Source organism: Balaenoptera ricei, chromosome 16, assembly GCF_028023285.1.
Source record: "Balaenoptera ricei isolate mBalRic1 chromosome 16, mBalRic1.hap2, whole genome shotgun sequence".
In the NCBI taxonomy this organism is placed as follows: domain Eukaryota; kingdom Metazoa; phylum Chordata; class Mammalia; order Artiodactyla; family Balaenopteridae; genus Balaenoptera; species Balaenoptera ricei.
This window is the reverse complement of record NC_082654.1, coordinates 26556545-26580240: the sequence shown is the minus strand read 5'-3', so window position 1 is coordinate 26580240 and position 23696 is coordinate 26556545. Positions and strand designations below refer to the sequence as shown.

At 44.0% G+C, this 23696-nt stretch overlaps 1 protein-coding gene across 3 annotated transcripts in view; it reads left to right on the top strand.

The window, feature by feature from the left end:
* The first annotated feature begins 2034 nt into the window (after window positions 1-2034).
* The window catches only part of WBP1L (WW domain binding protein 1 like), a 59217-nt gene continuing 37555 nt past the window's right edge, over window positions 2035-23696 (top strand). The window contains exons 1-3 of one of the 3 annotated variants that reach the window (XM_059900444.1): window positions 2035-2218; window positions 9151-9202; window positions 14621-14682. In XM_059900444.1, the coding sequence (XP_059756427.1) occupies window positions 14668-14682 (15 nt within the window). In that variant the 5' untranslated portion in view covers window positions 2035-2218; window positions 9151-9202; window positions 14621-14667. The remainder of the gene's footprint in view (window positions 2219-9150; window positions 9203-14620; window positions 14683-23696) is intronic. The other 2 variants (XM_059900443.1, XM_059900441.1) reach the window with 2 other exon arrangements.

Genomic DNA, 23696 nt, shown 5'->3' with positions numbered 1-23696 from the left:
AATTTACGTTCCCACCAACAGTGTAGGAGGGTTCCCTTTTCTCCACACCCTCTCCAGCATTTATAATTTGTAGATTTTTTGATGATGGCCATTCTGACCGGTGTGAGGTGATCCCTCATTGTAGTTTTGATTTGCATTTCTCTAATAATTAATGATGTTGAGTATCTTTTCATGTGTTTTTTGGCCATCTGTGATACCTGGCTTTTATATGGAGGACTTACAACTCCTTGAGGCTGGGATTGAGACCCTGTGCTAAGAAAATAATGTGGCCCCTGCCTAGTACTCAATCTTTTATTCTCCCCTAGGGAGCTTGATTGTGGAATGGATGAAATTCTAAGAAATTTAAGACTGGCAAAAATACTTGTCACCCTGTGCAGCACTTGGGAAAGCAGGATCAAGACAGAGACAGAACCGATTTTTTTTCACTCTTACCTGTTTCCCACTTTGCCACCATTTAAGCCAAGAACAAACTTCCTTTGGGCCCAGCTATGGGCTAGACTGGGCTCGGCTCTAAAATGCTTTGGCAGGTTTTTGAGGGGAAATTGGCAGCTACAGGCAGCTGGCTTTTCTGCTGCGGGTCTTCATCTGTTCGTTTATTTTCCCAATATTGATTGAGCTCACGGTTGGGCCATGTACAGGGTGTAGGGATTTGTTTAAAAAATGAATAAGACCTGGTGTGCCATACAAAAAGCTAAAAATTTAGTCGGAGGGGCCAGGCAGGCAGAAATTATAGATTAGATACACTGTGTGGTAAGTGTTACGTGAATTCAGAAGAAGAAACCAGGGGATGAGAACTAGGAATTTTAAACGGGAAACTGTATGTGTAATGTGTAAATGAGGTTAAATGTATTGTATAGCACAGTTCATTGGGGATCTCTTAACTGTTGGGTGTGAGCAGAATGTGTGGGAAATGTAGTGGCAGTAGATGAGATAAAGAAGTATGCAGGTGTGAAAAAAAAAATACAGGGACGAGGGACACAGAAAGGACCACCATATTGATAAGTTCGGACAGTAAATCCTGTAGGTAGTTGAAGTATTTTGAGAGGGGAAGCCCTGAGACGATAATATTTGGTTTTAGGTGGTAGAACACCCCTGCTGTGACATGTGAGAGAAATTCAAGAGGGAAGAATTAGCAACTGGCAGGACAGCAGGGAGACTGTATTTAGCCAGAAAATGAGAACATGGATTGAAGCAGTGGGGGTGGATTTCAGAGCTATTTCTGAGGAAGAGTCAATAGAATTTCATCCCTCGAACTTGGGGTGACAAAGCACTGTGCCTCAGGTAAAGATACTATCTCCTAGGAATTCAAATTGACCGAAGATACTGCTTGAGCAGTTTGAGAGCAAGAGAGGGACTCTGGTACTGGGGCTGTGCTTAAAGACAAAAGACATCAAAAGCTTTTTAGATTGCAGTTGTCTTTTTTGTTTTTTCCTTTTTCCTTTTTGGCCGTGCCACCCACACAGGACGTGGGCTCCTAGGTCCCTGACCAGGAATCAAACCGGGCCCCCTGCATTGGCAGCGTGGAGTCTCAACTACTGGACCACCAGGGAAGTCTCTGCAGTTGTCTTTTTTTAAGAGTGCCAGGTTACTTTATAAAAGTAACTTATTTTCCAACACCCTTTAGAATTACCATACCCCTTTCTTTTTCTTTGCTAAACTGTGGAAATCTAATACTTCCGCCACATTCAAGATGGTGGCACCAGAATTAGACTTTTCAACGCACGTTTTGGATGGCCCCGCCCCTGATCAGAGCTACTTCCGCCACTCTCTGCGCAGCGGGACGCATTTACGCCGCCTCGTAGCACTCAAGATGGCCCGGCTTCCTCCTACTTTCCATTGGCTGGATTTCTCCGGTTTTCCGTCTTCACGAGGGGGCGGGACTTCGATTTGACTGACAGCTGTTTTGACCAATGGACGAAGGGCAAGGGCCCATGAAGCGCTGGAACTGGAGAACCATCCAAGTGTCTGGGAGGGCGTTTGGGCTGGGGCGGGGTGGAGCGGAGCCGGAAGCGGGAGGGGAGAGTGAAACAGGAAAAGAAGGGAAGAAGGAAGAAGAGGGAAGAGGAGGAGAGGGAGGAGGAGGAGGGAGGTGGCGGCGCCGTGGCGGAGGAGCAGGAGCAGGAGGGGGATGGAGAGGAGAAGGCTCCTGGGTGGCATGGCGCTCCTGCTCCTCCAGGCGCTGCCCAGCCCCCTGTCAGCCAGGGCTGAACCCCCGCAGGTAAGGGGGAGGGGGTGTCCGGGCCAGGCTGGGGCCTGGGGGGCGTCGAGGCCTGGCTGGAGGGGGCTGAAGGAATGTTGTTGCCAAGAGTTGAGGGGTCCCGAGAGGGGTACCCATGCCTGGAGTGGACAGGATCTAAGGGGGCGTCGGTGTTTAGCTGAGGGACACCTGTGACGGTTTTGGTATCACGGAGGTGGCAGAGGCATGGTGCCAAGCGAGTGAGGGGCCTTTGAGATGGCAGTTAGGTCAGGTGGGCTGGGATGACTGTGACTGGATAGTGGCGCAAGCGGGGTCATGTGGGGCGCATTCGTGTCCTCCAGTGGAGCAGGTCTCCAAGGCAGCGATGCCGCGTGTATGTCTGTGCGGGTAGGGGTACGTGGGTTATTGAGCGGGCCTGAGAGGGAGGAGGGGCTGGCTGAGAGGATATCTGTTTCAAGCTGGACCTGGGAAAGTTCTAGGGGCCACTTGGCCCCATTTTTACTGGTGTTGGAGGCAGGACTCTTGGAAGGCAAGTGAGATGAAGTAGACTGGGACCTCTCAGCAGCAGGGCACACTTGAGCTGTAACAAGCTCTTACTTTCAGGCTGGCTGGCCTGGGGAGCCGGTCTCTGATGCTGATCTGGGCCAGCTCCGGGTTTTGAGCAAAGGGTGGTGCTGATGCCAATACGGGCAACAAATGGAGCGCCCCAGCTTTTCTTGCTAAGTGGCTTGTGCTGATTTTAGCTCCGGCTGGCATTTCGAAACCCAAATGGGAGCGTTACTCCTGGCGCCAGGTTGGGTGGGGTGCAGTAGGGGTAATCACCCCTCCTTCCCTTCCTTGCATATGGCAAGGCTTTACTGTTCTATTTTCTTCAGTTTCTGTTCCCTTCTGTGTCTTTTCAGAAGGGCATATACAGACACACACAGAGCAAGATGGCAGACTCTATACAGCTTAGCATTTGAACTTTGTGTTGTGGTCAAGAGTATAAGCACAATGCCAGCAAAAAGCCTTATCTTTTTTCCTAGGAATTTATGAGCATCATGTTATGCCCATTAGTATCCTCTATTTAAAACATTAATTAATTTTTTAAATGAGATGAACTTTATATAACATAAACTGTTTAAAACCATTTAACCATTTTAAAGTGAACAATTCAGTGGTGTTTAGTGCATTCTCAATATTGAGCAACCACCGCCTCTATCTAGTTCCAAAACATTTTATCACCTGGGGAGAAAACCCTGTACAAGCAGTTCCTCCCTGTTCCCCCTTCCCCCAGCCCTTGGCAACCACCAGTCTGCTTTACAGGTCTATGGATTTATCTATTCAGGATATTTCATATAAATGGAATCTTACAATACCTTTTATATGTGGCTTTTTTTTTTTTTACCTTTTGTATCTGGCGTCTTTCCCTTAGCATAATGTTTTCAAGGTTTATCCATGTTGTAGCATGTAATTCATTCCTTTTTATGGCTGAATAATACTCCGTTGTGTTCCATAATTTGTTTATTCATTTATCTGTGGACGTATCATCTGCTTTTCCCAAAGAATATATTTATGTATATTAGAAATAACATGTGAAAGGAATAGAGCTCATTTTCTGTCCCAGTACATTCCTTTTTCTAGGGCTGGGGCTCTTCTGTTTTAGGCTTTGTTGGGGTTCTTTGTTTTCTCAGTTAAAATCATAAACTGGCAAGAGAAATAAATTTTCTTTATTAGAAAAGTTACAAAGCTAAGAAATACAGATGCTGAGAGAACAAAATATAGAACAAACTGTTGCTTTTCCTTTGCACCTGCTCCTTTCTGTATCTTTAAAGGCTGTTTCCAATAACCAATAATTAACATTGCTAGGGGGTTGATTTAGGAACGGTGCAGGCTTTGGAGCCTTTTGAGGCGGGTGCCCTGGGCCTGTGGACTACATCTCCCCATTGGAGAGCAGTGGTTGGCATCTGGTGGGAACCAGATCCATTTCTTTTAGCAGGAAGAAGGATGGAAAGTGGAGTTTCCTTCCCAGGTCATGGAAGCCTGGGATGTGGAGAGTAGGTTTGGGAGGGGATCTTCAGTGTCATGCCCTAATTGCAGCTTGTGGATCACAGACCGTTTTGTTATCATTTCTCTGGCACTTCCGATACTTACTTGGGGGACAGGGTGGCTTTTGTACTTTGTTCCATTTGAATGGATGCTAGCACTGGCCAGCAGCTATTATGTGCTTACAGTTCCTGCAGAGAAGGGAAAGTTTTTGAAATGAGTAGGCTCTCTCCTTCTGACCCCCTTCCCCCTAACACTCCTAACCCCATCTCATAGCCTGTCTCTTTCTCTCGCCGAGTTCTCAATATCTATAGTGAGAATTGTGTTTTGAATTTTAACCTTTGGAATGGAAGTTACTCTATAATTATTAACTCTGAATCCACCACAATTTAGTCAATTTAGTTTTTGTTTTGTTTTGGTTTTTGTTGATTTTTGGCTTGCAGAAATCAGTGAAGAAAAAATAATTTAGAGACCATTTTGGCTTAGGATGTATTTCAGGTACTCACTGTCTGTATTTCAACAAGTGGCTTCTAGCTAGCTCCGAACTGAGGAGGAGACTCTGTACTCCTTCTGTATTGAAAATTGTATGGGTACCTCACTGCATTTTTTTCCCTTGAAATGTCTCTATCAAGTACAGTCTTTTTTTTAAAAATTAAAGTATAGTTAATTTACAATGTGTTAATTTCTGGTGTACAGCAGAGTGATTCAGTTTTATATATATGTGTATATGTTTGTATATACATATATTCTTTTTCATAATGCAATCTTTTTTTTACACATGCATTTAATATCAAATATATGATATTAGGCAGCTTGCTTTCCCTGGTTCCAGCTCTGCACTGGAACAGTCATTTCTTGCCATCCTGGCCCAAATAAGTTCATCAGTTTAACTCCATTCTGTGATTAGGAACTTAGACTTAATTCTCCTATAGGTTATTGCAACTCAGATGTGATTCCTTGAATCCATAAAGAATATAAAAAAGCAATAGAGTCTCCAAACAGTAAGGCCTTGGCATTTGTCTCTTCCAATTAAATTATGATGGAGATATGCGGAGTTTCTTTCTTTCTCTTGTTGGTTAGATTCAACCAGAGAAATCTGACTGTAGTATTTAAAGTAAAGTTTTAGGAGAAATGTCTTTTTCAGTAAAGTGATCCAGCCGATGGGCTGGGCGCAAATCTGTAGAGATGCAGTCCTTGCCTTTCCTTTGCCATGCTTAAAACTTTGAGTTGGAAGGGGGCCCTGGTTCATGATATTTTTTCTTCCCCCCACACCCTCCAATAGTATACCCCTTCCTCCCCACCTTTACTCACCTCCATTGCCCCAGTTTTCAGTCCAGAAGCCCTGCTCCACTCTTCTTTCCTAAATATGGCATTTCAGTGCGACCACCCTCATTCCTTGTAGAATAGTGGGATATGAGACTTTCAGGTTCTTACCCTCTTTCTTTCACTTTCTTAGCCTGTTTTATATACCAAAGTGAGCAATTTTCTCAAGTTAACACCATGAGTTGCTGTAAATCCTTTGAGTAGAATCCAACAGACATTTACCAAAATGTTCATTCTTTGCAACAGGCCATTATTATTTCTAGGCACTGGGAACCTTCAAACAAGTAGCAGAATCCCTGTCCTCAAGGAGCTAATAATCCTGTGGGAAAGACAGATAATATACACTGATATGTAATCTGGAGGGATCAACGCTGTAATGGAAGTGCAAGCAAAGGACGGTGGGAACAACGCCTAGGGCTGGGGGAAGGTGGGGATTTAGGGAAGGTTTCATAGAGGGAGAGGCATTTGGACAGGGCTTTCAAGGTTGACAAGGATAAGTAGGATGTCTGTGGACCAGGAAGGGGGAAAGTTTATTCCGGCATGAAAGAGTGAAAATGGAGCTTTTGGAAGTGGCACATAGTCTGTGGTGGAAGCTTTGCCTGTGGGTGTGCAGAGGACTGTGAGAATAGCTTGAGACTTGAAAGGTGAGCTGCAATTAGACGATAAGGAGGGCTTTTATCCATTTGTCGAAATTCTGCTGACAGTAGAACTTTCTGTGATGTTGGAAATCATCTGTATCTATGCTGTCCATTTTGTAGCCACATGTGGCTATTGAGTCCTTGAAATGTGGCTAGGATAACTAAGGAACTGAATTATTAATTAATTAATTAATTAATTAATTTTTGGCTGCGTCAGGTCTTATTGCAACATGCAGGATCTTTTGTTGCAGTGCTGGGCTCTTCCTTGCTGCACGTGGGCTTCTCTCTCATTGTGGTGCGTGGGCTCAGTAGTAGCCCCTCGGCATGTGGGATCTTAGTTCCCCGACCAGAGATTGAACCCACGTCTCCTGCATTGGAAGGCGGATTCTTAACCACTGGACCACCAGGGAAGTCCCGGAACTGAATTTTTAATGGCATTTAATTTTTTGTATCAACTTTATTGAGTTATAATTCACATGCCAAAAGATTCATCCTCTTAAAGTGTACAGATAATGTTTTTTTAGTGAGTCTCAGAGGGTTGTGTGACCATCGCCACTGTCTAATTTTAGAACATTTTCATCACCCCACAAAGAAACCCCATAGCCATTAGCAGCCCTTCCCCATTACACCCCCTCCTCCCCCAGCCCCTACAATCGCTAATCTACTTTCTGTCTCTTTGGATTTGCCCATTCTGGACATTCTGTATAAATGGAATCATACACCATGTGGTCCTTTGTAACTGGCTTCTTAAACTTAGCATAATGTTTTCAAGATTCTTCCATGTTGATGTATTTGTGTATCATCGCATGCATCAGTATTTCCTTCCTTTTTATGGCCGATTAATATTCAGTTGCGTGAATGTACCACATTTTATTTATCCATTCATCAGTTGATGGACATTTGAGCTGTGTTCCCTTTTGGGCTATTGTGAATAATGCTGCTATGGACATGTGTGTACAAGTTTTTGTGTAGACATGTATGTTTTCATTTCTCTTGGATATATACCTAATAGTGGAATTGCTGGGTCATATGATAACTCTATGTGTAACCTTTTGAGGAACTGCCAGACTGTTTTCCAAAGTGGTATGATACTCAGTTTTTAATTTAGAGTAAATAGCTACATGTGACTACTGACTACCTGTTAGACAATGCAGATCTAACAGTTTTCCAGTGTGGAGGTGGAATATAGTTTAATGTAGTGGTGAGGTCATGGGCTCTGGGGGCAGATTACCTGAGTTCCAAACTTGATTCTTCCACTTACTATCCTTGAGCAAGTTACTTTAACCTCTTGTGCCTCAGTTTCCTCATCTATAAAATGGGAATAATAATAGCACGTACTTTAGGGACTTCCCTGGTGGCACAGTGGTTAAGAATCCACCTGCCAATGCAGGGGACACGGGTTCGAGCCCTGGTCTGGGAAGATGCCACATGCCACGGAGCAACTGAGCCCGTGCACCACAACTACTGAGCCTGTGCTCTAGAGCCCACGAGCCACAGCTACAGAGCCCACATGCCACAAGTACTGAAGCCTGCACACCTAGAACCCGTGCTCTGCAGCAAGAGAAGCCACCGCCAAGAGAAGCCCGATGCACTGCAACAAAGAGTAGCCCCCACTCGCCACAACTAGAGAAAGCCTGAATGCAGCAATGAAGATCCAATGCAGCCTAAATAAATAAATAAATAAATAAATAAATAAATAAAAGTAGCACGTACTTTATAGGTGTGTTGGGACCTGAAAAGACATATATGTAAAGCTTTTGGAATATACTTCATGGTTATTAAATATAATACTTATCACTGCTATTCTTATTGGTGGTCCTCAAGAGTGCATTGTGGTTGGTACGTTAGTGTCAACTCTCAAACTAGGTTCAGAAACTGAGATTTGGGGAGTTTGGAAGTGACTTCCTTGATTCTGTTCTATATCTGAGTTTAGGTTTGTCCCTGTGATCTTTTACCTATGTAGGTAACTCTTCATGGTGAACCTATGTAGAATAGTGGTTCTCAATTGGAGACAATTTTGCCCCTGCCTGAGGACATTTGTCAGCGTCTGGAAACATTTTTGATTGTCGTAACTCAGGAGCACTACTGGCATCTGTTGTATGAAGGCCAGGGGTGCTGCTAAGTGTCCTCAGGGTAGTCCCCCACAGCAAAGAATTGTCCTCTGCAAAATGTCAGTAGCGCCAAGGTGGAGAAACCCTTTTGTGGTACCTGCTATCCCCTTACCAGCTCCTGCCCAGTATCGTGGGATTTGAGGTCAGCCTTCCTATGAAAAGATGTGTGTGAAATAACCTCTGACGACAAATTTCAGGTGGGACAGTTTAAAGCTTTAGTGTCCTGAATCCTGATGTCGCTCGGATTTGTTGACATGTGTTACCAGTCAGCTCATCATCGTCAGCCAACATCAACTGTTTTGACAAAAGCACATTTTTTTAGTCTGTGGTTCAGTAAGCAGGTGAGCCTCCTTAAGTCACCCCATCTTAAACCTTCTTTCCTCTCACTTTGGTCTGCCTTTGTGGTTTCACTTTAAGAACGTTTGTTTTCGTCCCAGTGAAAGCCTGATGGCCAGTCACTTTCATTTCTGTGCCCTCCATGGTCCCACCACCAATCTGAACTGAGTCATGTTCTTAGAATTTTTTCCTTTCCTCATTCTAGATCTTGGCTCTCCTCTCATTTTCGGCCTCACGAATGTTAGTTTGTTCTTACACACGCTCAGCCTGCAGAAACCGTTAGATGTTCTCAGGTCGCCACGAGGGAAGCTGACGGTCCTGGATCTTACCAGAGCTGTGTCTGGAGGAGAGCCCTCTCCTCCAGGTCCCAGGATGCCCCTCATCTGTGGGTGCTGGGCACAAGCTGGCTACTCTGTGGGTGCTGTGGGTAACTTAGATGGCTTTGGATTCAGAATTCCGACAGCCTTTTGAATGCCTGGCCATCCGTACACCTGAGGGCCTCTTTCTTTCTTGCCTTAAGTTGCTGGACTGACGTTTGAGGGACCATCAGGACCAGGTGGAGCAATGACCAGGTGGGTTCATTCCTTGCCCTACCACCCCAACTGTGGGCCCTGCTGGGGCCACCGATCCCACTATAACCGCACAGACAGAGCAGCCACTGGGTGGCAGGGAACGGTGACAGCGGGTCTTGGTGACCTGTCCACTCAGCCGCATACAACAGTCAGGCTGAGGTCTGCCAGTGGGCACCTCCCTTTTGGCCCATCCTTTGACGTTCCACTAGGTGGAGCAAAGTCTGGCCAAAAACCCACATGCAAATGTGGAAACCACAAACAAAGAAATACAAATAAATCCAGAACATTGCAACATGGGAGGTAAGGAGAAGGGAAACAAGTCTCATCCTATTGAATTCTGCCGCTTGTTGATACAATTCTGGGCTTTCCCAGTGTGGGAATTAAAGTAGGTCATCCCCTCAGACTTGTAAGTCTTGCCTGGATGGGGTTTTTGGGGTTTTGGGGATACTTTCGCTTACTCAGCTACATTCCCATAGCTGGATTTATTTACTTTTGGTTTTCATCTTTCCATACTTTCTTCTGTGGGAAAGCAGATGAGCTGTATATCTTCTGTTCCTGGTGCCGTCATCACCCTCATAGAGCCATGGCTCGGTTTTGATTCACGATCTTAGGTGTTTTAAAGAATTTAAACTTGTTTTGGAAGAGATGAGAGTGAATGTAAGACGTTACAAGAATATTTGTGGTTTGGAAGGGTGGATCCTAGAGTGAAGTTATCAAAACATTTCTGTTTTGATTTTTAAATATGGAGCAAGACAGATCTTACATTGTAACACTTTTGTTACACATTATTGCAGATCAGAGACATACGCGGTGCATGGAGAAAATAATCATATTTTTCAAAATTGTACATACTGCTTTTTGTTTGCCGTTTAAAAATTAATCTTCCTCATCTAAAATTCCACCTGGCAGTTTCACTCCAATCGTATCAAAACCCAACCAAACACAGACACAATGAAAAACACCATAGCTTAGTTTATTGATCAGATTTACACTTTTGTGGTTTATTTGGGAGAGAAAGTTAATATTTGGCTTTCTACACTGGGATGTTGGAGCACAGTAGCTCTTTGGGACTTGAATATAGAGTCGAACAGTGTGAGAAGTTCATCCTGTGTACTTCTTTCTTTTTTTCTTGAGTCCCTTGTCTTTAAATATGCAAATCCCCTTGCTGCTGTTGCTGTGGGTGGGAGCTGGGAGCGGAAAACCTGCACCGGCCTGATTTCGCATAAGGACCAATCTGGCTGTCTCTCCAATCCCTTTCTTAGACCCGATTGCTTCTTTTCTTTGGGCTTTGAGGTACTTTTTACCTTTTCACATCAGTTTTTAATTACACAAAAATAACACATGCTCATAACAATGGTAAATAATAGAGAAATACAAAAATACTTAGAGGAAGAAGTGAAAGTTTGTGGTTTGTGTATTTTTGGTTTTTCTGCTTATGCTGCAAATTTATAGATATAGTAATATAACTCCTATGTATAAACTTACATCCACACACATAAAATACATAAAGTTGTTGGTATGGGTAGGGTTCTTAATTTTCTTCTATTTGTTTTTAAAGCAAAAATGGGATAATTTATATGTAGTTCTTTAACAACATGCACCTTTTTTTAAAACCTTAATATATTGTAGACTTCTTTTCATATTGCATATATGCCTCTGATTTTTTTTTAATGCCTGTAATTGCTTTAGACCATGATTTATTTGACTACCCCTCCATAAATGAACATACATTGTGTCCAAGGTATTGCCATTTCAAGCTGTGCTGCAGTGAACATTGTTGCACTTATTTCTTTCTGCAGTTTGCTAGATTCCTAGAAGTGGAACTGGGGACTGTGGGATTATAGGGTATGTACATTTGGAATTTGGGGCCAATAGTGCCAAGTTGCTCCCCCAAACAGCTTTATCAGTTCACATTCCCATCAGTAGGGTATGCAAGGGCTCACTTCCCCACACACATGTGAACATCATTTCTTCACCTGCACCCTCTGCTTATCCTTGAAGATGTGCCTTCTGACTCTTAACACGGGCACCTGGGGAACATTTCAGTTTACTTTCTCAAAAGCCTATAGTTCTCTAATTGGCTTAGCTTCCAGTCTCCCTGTCTGCAAACTGGTTGCTCCCTTTGCTGTGGAGTAGGATTCACACAAGAGCAGTGAGCCTCTAGCCAGAGGAGGGTAGAAATGCCTGCCCATGTGCTGAAGGAAGTGGTTTGTGGTCCCCTGGAAGATGTCAAGCAGGTGGCCTGGAGCTGTTGGCCAATTGCTGTGTGGTACACAAGTCTAATTTCATGCCTGAACTACCACCCCTCCGTGGTGGTCATCCCAGAAGAGACGCCTGGAAGTGGCATTGCTGAGAGTGCAGACTCTGGAGCCAGACTGCCTCCATATAACCTTGGACGAGTTAGTTAACTCAGTATCCTCATCTGTAAAATGGGTTAATAGCACCTAGCCTGTAGGGTTATTGTGAGGGTTAACTGAGTTAATACTTGCAAAGCACTTAGAGCAGTGCCTGCCACATAGTAATTGGCAAATGTTAGCCCTTGTTGTTGTTGTTGTTATTAATTATTTTAGCTCTGGGGAACTTTAAGGCTTCCCTCTTCCCTTACTGATCCAAGGTTTGTTTTCAGTGGAGGAATTCAAGAATATATTTTGGTTCACTCCTTGTCCAAAATGCACGTGAATCACTTTCCATATCGTCAGCCTTGGTGATCAGATGAGGTGTTTTTTCAACAACTATTTTCTAATAATAAGGTATGAAATCATTTATTCTTAGAGCAGGTAAGTTAGGATATATGCTATTATTCTGATACACGCACCACTGCAGCCTCTTGAGTGAGCAAAAGAGTTGGGGGTTGTGGTTCGTCGTTCATTCTGACCACAGTGCTGCCACACGCAGATCTGTCTGCTCTCAGCACACAGTGTACTGTACCGAGCTGAGGGACTCGCTGGGGCTTCTTGACACCTGTCCCCAACCTCCATTTGGTACTTCCTGTTCTGAGGTGAGGATGGTTTCTGAGGCTTTTTTTTTTCTTTTTTGTAATACAGCTTTATTGAGATATAATTCACATACCATAAAATTCACTCTTTTAGAGTATACAATTTAGTGGGTTCTAGTATATTCACAAGTTTGGACCACCTCACCGCTAGCTAATTTCAGAACGTTTTCATCACCCCCAAAAGAAATTCTGTATCAGCAGTCATTCCCCCTCTCCCTGCCCCATCCCCCAAGTCCCTGGCAACCAGTAATCTGCTTTCTGTCTCTATTTGCCCATTATGGACGTTTCATGTAAATGGAATCATATACCATGTGCTATTTTGTGAGTGCCTTCTTTCACTTAGCATAGTGTTTTCAGGGTTCATCCATGTTGTAACATATATCACTATGTCATTCCTTTTTATGGCTGATTAATATTCCTTTGTATGGTTGTAACACATATAGTCCTCAATTGATGGATATTTGGGCTTTTTCCACTTCGGGGTTATTATGAATAATGCTGCTTTGAACATGAATATACAGTTTTTGAGTGGACATATGTTTTCATTCTCATGGGTATACACTTAGAAGTAGAATTGCTGGGTCATATCGTCACTCTATGTTTAACTTTTGAGGAACTGCCAGACTGTTTTCCATAGTGGCTGCACCATTATATATCCCTGCTAGGAATGTATGAGGGTTTCAGTTTCTCCACATCCTCGTCAATACTGTCTTTTTTTAAAATCATAACCATCCTAGTGGGTGTGAAGTAGTATCCCACTGTGGTTTTGATTTGTATTTCCCTAATAACTAGTAATGTTGAACATCTTTTTGTGTTCTTTTTTTGTTTGTTTTTTGGTTTTTTTTTTTTTTTTGGTTTGTTTGTTTGGTTTTTGGGTTTTTTTGGCAATGCCATGCAGCATGTAGGATCTTAGTTTCCTGAACAGGGATTGAACCCCTGCCCCCTGCATTGGAAGCTCGGAGTCTTAACCACTGCGCTGCCAGGGAAGTCCCCTTTTTTGCCTTCTTATTGGCCATTTGTATATATTCTTGGGAGAAATGCCTATTCAATCCTTTGTTTGTTTTAAAGGCCCTTATCTGACTGACAGGACAGTGGTCTTCCCATGGAATCCCAGTGAGTGACTGTCCAAGGGGAGGTTTTCCTTTAAACTAGACTTTGTCAGGGCTCTGGCACTCTAGACCTAGCCATGCTAACATCTCTTCTCATGACCCTGGACCAATTACTTTACCTCTCTGAGCCTTCATTACTTCTATCAGCATCTCCCAGAGACGGCTCCGAGGCAGCCATTTCTGCTGTAAGAGGAAGAGGCCCTCGTGGTCACAGAAGTCTACCATTTCTCATGGAGATTCATGATGCATGTGCTTTACAGTTAAGCCTCTGAAGAGTCTCACAGTTAAGAAGCGTATATGAATCCCTTATCAGATAAATGATTTGCAAATATTTCCTCCCAATCTTTTTTTTTTTCACTTTCTTGATGGTGTCCTTTGAAGTACAGCTGTTTTTAATTTTGATGAATTCCAGTTTTTCTGTGTTTTTCTTTTGTTGCTTGAGCTTTTGGTGTTCCCTATTTGTTTTAAGGGCTCTGTAAAGCTTAATATTATATAGGGTCAAAAATGGACATTATTCAGAATAGAATCCTTTAATTTTTTTTTTATTATGGAGCATTTTAAACATTTACAAAAAAAAAGAGAATGGTATAATGAACCAGCATGTACCCATCTCCCAACTTCAGCAATGTAGTATCTTGGCCAGTCTTATTTTATCTATACTGTATCCACTTTCACTTCCATTTATCCCCAGTGAAATTATTTTGAAGCAAATTTCAGACTTCATATCATCTCAACCATAAATAGTTCTGTTTGAATCTCTAAAAGATAAAAAGGACTATGTTCCCGAACATAACCACCCTCCCATATCACACCCTAAAAAACTGACAATAATTCCTTAATGTTACAGGAGAGGATCTTGTGTGTGAGAATTTAATTTGGATCTAGGGGTAAAAATACTATTAGAAAATTCAGCTAATTATGATAGTTCTTCAGTTTTCATGAATAATTAACCCTGTGTCACACTACTTTAAAAAAGTTACTCCCCAGTGACACACTTCAATCCTATGAGTATCAAAAGTGCTCTTCCAACCCCAGCTTTTTCTTTTTTAGTTGAGCAGGTCTAGTGGTGAAGTTTTAATCATGGCAGCCCGCTCCCCCCTTTTTCCCTCTCAAAACTTTTTTTTTTTTTTGGACACATATCCATTTCCAACCTCTGCCCAGTATATAAAGTGAAAGATTAACTTATGACTTTTGCCCTCAATTTCTAGTGTAGGGAGAATTTTTGGAAAAATCCTCTTCTTATCTGAGATTGCACAAATGTTCAGAGAAACCTGGGAAAATGAGGAGACCCTGTTTGCGTATCTTCTCTTTCAGCTCTCCAGGGCCTAGGCTGGGTGTCCCCATCCCGTGTCTGGCTGACCATGCCCGCCCTCAAGGTACAGTATTAGCGGCGGCGGGGGGGGGGGGGGTGGGTGCGGTGGGGGGGTGCGGGGGGGTGTGTCTCACGGCTAATGAGCAACGCTGCTGAGGGAGAGATGGAACATAGAATTTGGAGGCTGAAAGACACCGTAGAGATAATGATGCTATGAACAGATGTTCAGTAAGAGAGGCTGTGCTGTTTGAAATGTAGGAGATTTAGGGTTGAACAGGCTTCTTAACTGTGGGACCCTTCAGAGGCTTAACTGTAAAGCACATGCATCGTGAATCTCCAAAAGGGTCGGTAAACTTCTTTAACCATGTGAGCCTCTTATCGCAGAAATGGCTGCCTCGGAGCGGTCTCTGGGTGATGCTGATAAAAGTAATGAAGGCTCAGAGAGGTGAAGTAATTGGCCCAGGGTCATGAGAATAGGTGGTAGCATGGTAGAGTGCCAGAGCCCTGACAGAGTCTAGCTTAAAGGAAAATCTGCCCCTAGGCAGTCAATCACTGGGGTTCCGTGGGAAGACCTCTGCCTCTTCAGTCAGAAACCCTAGGTCTAGTCCTAGGTCAACGCACATTTCCAGACCAGTGTACTGCCCGGCAAGTGGGGATGGTAACTGCCTGGCCCTATCACCAGCTGATATAAGGAACAATGAAAAGGGATGTGAAAGTAGTTTATAAACCTTGAGATCTCTGCAAGGATGATGCTTTGTTGTGTCTCTCATTGGTTAGTGCCACCTTTTCTATAACACTGGGAATTCCCTGGTGGTCCAGTGGTTAGGACCCTGTGCTCCTACTTTCGAGGGCCTGGGTTCAATCCCTGGTCGGGAAACTAAGATCCCACAAGCTGCACGGTGTGGCCGAAAAAAAAAGAAAAATGTAATTCTCAATAATACTGAGCACATCTTGCCAAGAACGTGCATCTTGAGAAAAGTGAAGGACTTTGGAACGTTGGATCTAAAATATAAGATACTGGCACCTGCTACTTCTTTTCAGGGAGGGACAGTGACTTGTGCTGACTTCTTGCTGTGATGGGGGATGCTTTCTCAAAGGCCCTTCCAGCGTTTTCCCCCTAAGCTTTCTGCTTATAGAGCAGGGTCTTCCTGCCCACTTCTGCTTTGCTGTAGTGCTTTCTTCACGACTTGGACCCCGGGTCAAGGTGTTTTTGAAGTCGGTTTACTTACTGCTGTCATCCTGTGTTGCCTCACTCTGCGGCCTGGGAATCCAGGGTGCAGGTGTGGCCCGTGGTTGGGTGTAATGTGATGAAAGGTCCGGTGTCCCTGCATCTGGTGTGATTCCCTCTACAGTTTCACCACCTTCAGTCATCATTTTACTTGGGGTGTGGATGTGCATGTTCCAGAAGTTTCCCCACTCCCTACAGCTTATGGGAGGGATAAGTTGTCATAAAGTTTTCCGCTGGTATTTTTGACCATGAAATCTTAGACCTGGAGTAGATTTGGTTACTGAACAGCCTAAGGAAGGAGGAGGTAATATTTGATATACATAAGATCCAGGAACTGAGGGAAGGCCTAGTGCCAGGAGCTGTGTTTCCAACTAGACCTTATTAAGTTTCACAACCCTTTAAGCAAAAAAAGGCGACTTCCAGGTGTTGCTAATGGAGTTTCTGGTGAACGGGAGGCAAAACCAGAAGCCGCTTCATCCCATTCCCCATAAAGGAAAAACTGTCACGGGGGCGTTAGATCACGTCCCAGCTCTGCCTTGAGGAAGACAGTTTTGCTTTTGAGATGGCTTAAGTGCTTTAAATTCCTCAGCTGAGAAGTTAGATAGCGAGAGGGTTTCGCAATCCCTTCATCAAGCCTCGTGAACTCAGAGTACCATCCAGGTGCACTCCTTATCTCTTAGCTGTTTTACAGGTTTCTGTGACCAGAAGAAGTCTCCTGCCCAAAACGTTTGGGGATTTAGCTGCGTTAGCTTCATTTTTACCATCTTCTCTTTAGTCATCAGTTCTCTTCATCCATGTAACCAGTTTTTCTTGAGGGCCTGCTTTGTGTGAGGCATTACTTGGTATTGTGAGGGACACAGAAATGAAAGTTACCCATGTTGCCCTTAAGTTGCTTATACTATAGAAGAGGAGATAGGCCTGAGAATAAATAACTTTGCTGAGTTTATTAGCACATGAAAGAGTGAGTGGTACTACCAAATGTAAAATAGATAGCTAGTGGGAAGCAGCCGCATAGCACAGGGAGATCAGCTCAGTGTTTTGTGACCACCTAGAGGGGTGGGATAGGGAGGGTGGGAGGGAGACGCAAGAGGGAGGAGATATGGGGATATATGTATATGTATAGCTGATTCACTTCGTTATAAAGCAGCAACTAACACACCGTTGTAAAGCAATTATACTCCAATAAAGATGTTAAGAAAAAAAAAAGTGGATTTTCCTATAAAATCACAACCAAGATGATCTGTCGCTGGAGACTGTGCACACTTGCTCTTATGACTTTGCACCCAGGGGGCCTGGAGCTGCTTCCAGGGACTTAGAGTTGAGGTACCTTTAATAAAATTACCATGATGTTAGCCCTTTCCTTGGGCCTACCACCATTGCACCAAAAGTGGAGTCCCTCTCTATCCTGCCCTAAATTTAAATATAAGTGAAAGATGAAATCAGATTTAGTGGAGACCTTGAAGACTAATTTTCCTAAATGGAGTTCTCTTTCCAAGTTACATGTGAGAGTGTATCATGTAGTTGGTGTGACCTAGGTCCCCCTCCCTTTTTTCTTATTCCGATCTTTGGTTTAGAGAGCAATTTGTGAGGAGACGTGAAATATTTCTGGGGACAGCCCTGAGTTGTAGCTTGCTGATTTTCATGTAATTCTTGGCTACTTGACAGTTTGGTGAACTGTTTTCAGGGCAGGAAAAATGAACCTAGCATTTTGGTATAAAAGCAAACAAGGCTGCTGTTGTACTTGATAAAGCTAAAGTTGCAGATCCAGCAACAGCGCACTAACCATCAGTGACAGCCCCCTGTCAGTGGTGAGTTTCGGAGACCCCTGGACTCTCCAGAGAGGGCAGTAAATGTTTATCCATGAAGGTGATAAATATCAGTGGGGTGATTGATTGTCAGCAGTAAAGGACTTTCTTGTTAGGGGGCAGAGAAGCAAGAGGCAGAAGCCTTAGGAAGCTGCTGTAAACTGGTTTCAGCTTCTGCTACTTTGATTTTTCTCTCTTTTTATTAAAAAAATTTTTTTTGAAGTTTATTTGTTGTGATTGTTTATGAGATATTTCTATATATATATTTTAATTTATTTTATTTATTTTTGGCTGCGTTGGGTCTTCATCTCTGCGCACGGGCTTTCTCTAGTTGCGGCGAGCAGGGGCTACTCTTTGCTGCGGTGCGAGGGCTTCTCACTGCGGTGGCTTCTCTTGTTGTGGAGCACGGGCTCTAGGCGTGTGGGCTTCAGTAGTTGCGGTGTGTGGGCTCCTAGTTGTGGCTCGCGGGCTCTAGAGCGCAGGCTCAGTAGTTGTGGCACATGGGCTTAGTTGCTCTGTGGCATGTGGGATCTTCCTGGACCAGGGCTCGAACCTGTGTCCCCTGCATTGGCAGGTGGATTCTTAACCACTGCGCCACCAGGGAAGCCCTGATTTTTCTCTCTTTTTAAAAGGCTAAGGCTGTACCATTGCCATGGGTGTATTCTCTCCACCTCCCACATCCCCCCCACAAAGTCAACTTCAAGATTTATCATATTTTAGTTGTAGCCATCAGAAAGAAAAGATACGCTGGTTACAGGTACTCAGTAAATACACACATGTATGCATTGTACCTCCAGCTGATCTTTGCCCATCGTCTGCCTTTCTCAGATGCCCCGTGTGCCCTTGTTTCCATGCTTTCAGTCATGCTTGGCCCTGCTTAGTGTGTTCACCTTCTCCCCCAAACCCTACATGATTTTTAGTTAGCCATCTCTTGGTAAAACTTTCTTTGGCCATTTTATCCCTCAATAGCTTCCCTTCTTCAAGCCCTTCGTGCATTTACCGTACCGCCTCTACTCCTCCCCCCACATTTGTTGTAGGGTGCCTACGTTTGTCTCTGTGTCTGCTGTCTTTTCTCTCTAACTGTGTAATCGAATAAATCAATCCTCCAGGGCAAGACCAATTCATCCAGTGTTGCATCCTTCTCATCTCCATGGTATATCCTGGGTGGCTGGATGTGACTGTGACTATCATGTCACAGAAGAGGGGGAAGTGACGGGTATAATATCAAAATACTGTCTCCATGCGTGTTCAAGCCATTCTGGAGCCACACAGACCTGGTTGTAATGCTGGCTCCACTGCCTACTAGCTGTGTGTCCTTGAATGATTACCTAACGTCACTGAAGCTCATGTTTTTCGTCTGTAAAATATGAGATATCAGCGTAGGTTAGGATCCTCCCTCTCTGAAATATATCATTTGATGTTTAGCAAGTGATTGCAATTGAGGGCTGTTTGCCCAGACAACTTCTGGGAAGACTCAGTACAATAGTAGGAGAGCATCCACAGGTTTTCATGGATGCCTTGTAGAAGAAACAAGCCCTGTGACTTGTAGAACTCCTTGTCCTGTGCGGAGCCCAGGAGAGGTGTGTTTTCTTGCCTCTGCAGGCTTGCTACATGTCTGCCTTTGTCCAGCCCCAGGACACAGATAATCTAGTGTTCTTGGTTTCTGGCAGCTGAGCAGACCTTAACATTTCTACTTGGCAAGGTTCTGCAAATCTTTGTTCTGGGCTTGGAATTCTTCCTATGGCATTCCCCAAAATAATTACTTCAGGATCCTTTTATTGATGCCAAGCCTCGCATTCATGACGTGACAATATCTTGGTTTGACTTTGATTGTGGCGCTCCCATCGGTTTGGGGTTTGGGTTAGTATTCATTTCTGCGTTTTTTGAGTCAGAACTCTAGGGCATTTAAATGTGCTTGTGCACAACCCGAGAAAGATAAGAAAGGTCTTTTATTTTTATCTTAGATGTTCTGTGTCTGACTAGCAGCCTCTACTCAAAACTCCTGGAAATAAAAAGGCTTTAGGTCTGGAGATTATCTCCTGCCCTAGAAGCCTGGCAGTTGCTGTCCTGTTCTGACAAAACCCTCTTTCTTCAGATTCCTTGATTGCGAAATGAGAAACTCGGGGGCCCTCAACCCTAGTCTCCTTTAGCCTCCACTGGCCAGATGACAAGCACTTCACCAGGTTAGTTGAGATCCAAGGCATGGAAGACCTTCCATGCCAGCTTGCTCCTTGTGTGGGGACCCATTGTGTGTTGGGAACATATGAGAACTTCAGGACTTCCCCAGTCATTTACCTCACAGAGCTCAGCCCCCAAGTGGGTCAGAATGGGAGTCCTGGGGCCCCAGCGCCCTGACTCCACCCTTGGGAACACCACTGTCAGATCCGATATAAGTGACAGTCTTATAGACAGGATTCCGGAGCACTGACCAGGGACATGCATGTCTGCTCAGCGTTCAACTGACCCTCAGTTCTGGTTTTTGCGTTATTGGTAACTTCTGGTCTAGTATCATGACTCCTGTATTATTGTAAAGGAAAGAGTCTTTGGAGCCAGAGACTTCATTCAAATCCTTGCTCTTCCTCTGCCTACTGTGTGACCTTGGGCAAGGTCTCCATATGCTTCAGTTTCTGCAACTGAACAATAAAGATAATAATACCTACATCATGGGATTGTTGTCACATTAAGTGAGATGTTGGTGAAATGAAGTTCTAGCACAGAGGCTGGCTCATTGTCAGTAATAAACAAATAAGTGTCTCTCCCCGCCTCCTTCCCAGAAGTTAAAGATTATAAATGCCTAGACTGCTTAGAAAAAGTTGCCAAAAGATTCTTTCTTTTTTTTTTTATTAATTTTTTTAAAAAATTAATTAATTTTATTTTTTTTGGCTGTGTTGGGTCTTTGTTTCTGTGCGAGGGCTTTCTCTAGTTGCGGCAAGCGGGGGCCACTCTTCATCGCGGTGCGCGGGCCTCTCGCTATCGCGGCCTCTCTTGTTGCGGGGCACAGGCTCCAGACACGCAAGCTCAGTAGTTGTGGCTCATGGGCCTAGTTGCTCCATGGCATGTGGGATCTTCCCAGACCAGGGCTCGAACCCGTGTTCCCTGCATTGGCAGGCAGATTCTCAACCACTGCGCCACCAGGGAAGCCCTCAAAAGATTCTTAAATCAAGTACAGTGAAGGAAGGAATTCCACTAGCCATGAACATATATGCTGTTGCAGTATGTCTTCTTTTTTTTTATTAATTAATTTTTGGCTGTGTTGGGTCTTTGTTGCTGTGCGTGGGCTTTCTCTAGTCGCGGTGAGCGGGGGCTACTCTTCATTGCGGTGCGTGGGGTTCTCATTGTGGTGGCTTCTCTTGTTGCAGAGCACAGGCTCTAGATGCGCGAGCTTCAGTAGTTGTGGCACGTGGGCTCAGTAGTTGTGGCTCGCGGGCTCTAGAGTGCAGGCTCAGTAGTTGTGGCTCACAGGCTTAGTTGCTCCGCGGCATGTGGGATCTTCCCGGACCAGGGCTTGAACCTGTGTGCCCTGCACTGTCAAGAGGATTCTTAACCACTGCGCCACCAGGGAAGCCCTGAACACTGTCTTCTTAAATAATAAGTTAATCCAAAGGATTCCAGCATTACTATCTTTGTGAGTTCTCTGAACTGGGAAAGAGAGGTCTGGGTCAGTGGAAGGATGTCTCAGACATTGCTTGGGGCCATAAACAGTTGTTAAACTGCAACATTTTTGTTTTGAATTTTATTTTATTTTTTATACAGCAGGTTCTTATTATCTATTTTATACATATTAGTGTATACATGTCAATCCTGATCTCCCAGTCTCCCAATTCATCCCCCCCCACCCCCACTTTCCCCCCTTGGTGTCCATACGTTTGTTCTCTACATTTGTGTCTGTATTTCTGCCTTGCAAACTGGTTCATCTGTTCCATTTTTCTAGGTTCCACGTATATGCGTTAATATACGATATTTGTTTTTCTCTTTCTGACTTACTTTACTCTGTATGACAGTCTCTAGGCCCATCCACGTCTCTACAAATGACCCAATTTCGTTCCTTTTTATGGCTGAGTAGTATTCCATTGTATATATGTACCACATCTTCTTTATCCATTCACCTGTTGATGGGCATTTAGGTTGCTTCCATGACCAGGCTGTTGTAAATAGTGCTGCAGTAAACATTGGGGTGCATGTGTCTTTTTTGAATTATGGTTTTCTCTGGGTATATGCCCAGTAGTGGGATTAAATTGCAACATTTTGACAACATAACCCTGCTCCATCCCGGTTTAGTGTGACTCTTCCTTTTTTTTTTTTTTTTAAATTGGTGAATTCAACATTGAATTAAATTCTGCATTGTCAGGCAGATGACCAAAATGGTTTGAAGAAGGATTTGACTTAGCTTTGGTCCACCATGTATGAACCTGGATCACTTACATAAAAGAACCCTTTTTTCTCAGACTAGCAGAAATTGCTGATTATCCTCTTGCCTCTTAAATCCCCAAACTGACTGCTATGTCCCTGGGTTATAATATTCGTAGAGCATGGAGAAAAGTGAACTCGTCTTCCTGGGAATGCCTGCATTTGCCAATTCAACTTTTTCTCCTCATCCCCCAAATCTTAGCGCTCAGTGAGGGTTGGTCAGGGACTAGGGGCAAGGAAAAGTAGATCAGTGAGAAAGAAGCCATTCTCAGTGATCACTTTGTTAGAGTATATGATGTGCTCCATGTAATGTTTTGGGTTTAACGCTGCCTTGCACAAGGAACTTAAGATCTTATAAGAAGATAAAAGTAGGCAAATGCTGATTAGAAACACTGTCTTGAGTAGCTTCCATAAAAGGATGATTCATTAGGTTGGGAGGAAATTGGGCAGCCTATGTTGCAATTTTGATAATTTAGATTGAACTTTCACAAGATTATTTTTGGATTTCTAATAATTTTGTTGCAGTTCCACTTATTCACAGATGACTGCTGATACATATTATTTGGAAATGTGGAATGTTTCCTTTGCGCATTAGAGCAAGGGTTCTTGACTGCTTTGCTCATGGCGGTACCTCCAGCACCTAGACCAGTGCCCTGGCACACTGTGGGCTTTCAATAGGTGTGGAATGAATGAATGAACAAGTACACTTACGCCATGTACTCTTTCTATAGAGCTGCAGGTGTCACCTAACTCTCTCTTGTTAGGTAGGTTCAGACCAGAGTTGCCCAGGAGGGGCTGAGGATGCCCCTTCCTCCAGTTTGACTGTCAAAGTTAATAATGCTGCGTGTGTTTTGGGATGGTCGGCGGTTGCCAGGGAACTGAGGAAATGAAAGGAGGGCGTTGGAAGCAGCCTCTTCTCTCTTGTGCCTCGATGTCCAGGCCTGCCTGTCTGGCAGTTCGGCCTGTATGTGAGGGTAGCAGCAAGGCATGGGATAGACTGGATGACCGTGTCTTGAGAACACATAATTTGCTGAAGAATGGCTCCCTAGTCCCCAAACACCTGCAGCAGCAGAAGCCACTTCACCCCTCTTCCCTTCTGCAAAGCAATGAGGCTGTGAGTCACTTTTTTTGTGAGCCTCCAGGAAATGGCCCAGCTGGCTTGGCTCATTCATTTCCTTGTCAGGAAAGTCGATGTGACCTTGACCGTCAGTAGACCTGCAGCAAGCACATTGTGTGTCTGGCTGGATTCACTAAGTACTTTTGGCAACTCACCTTGCTGTAAGTGTTACATACTGCTAATTTATTGTCCTAGGTGGAGGTGAAAGATACTAATTTGCAAGAATCATTTCTGAGTTACCTGGGTCTGCCCAGCACGGTGCCAGTCCCACAGGGGCCTTCGATAAGTATCACTGAAAGAAAATTGTTGCAGAAAGTAAAAAGAAAGATGAGATATACTTGCTTTGAGTGACAGAAATATAATTATTAGAAAGTAACTTTGGGTTGATAAAGTTCCTCTGAAGATTGTTCTCCTTGAGAGTCATTTCTGCAAGTCCAGATCCAAACACGGACCTTTGCTAGTGTTGTCTTTGGTAGAGGATTCAGGGCTGGAGGGAGCGACTGTGACCTGCTGTTGAGGGA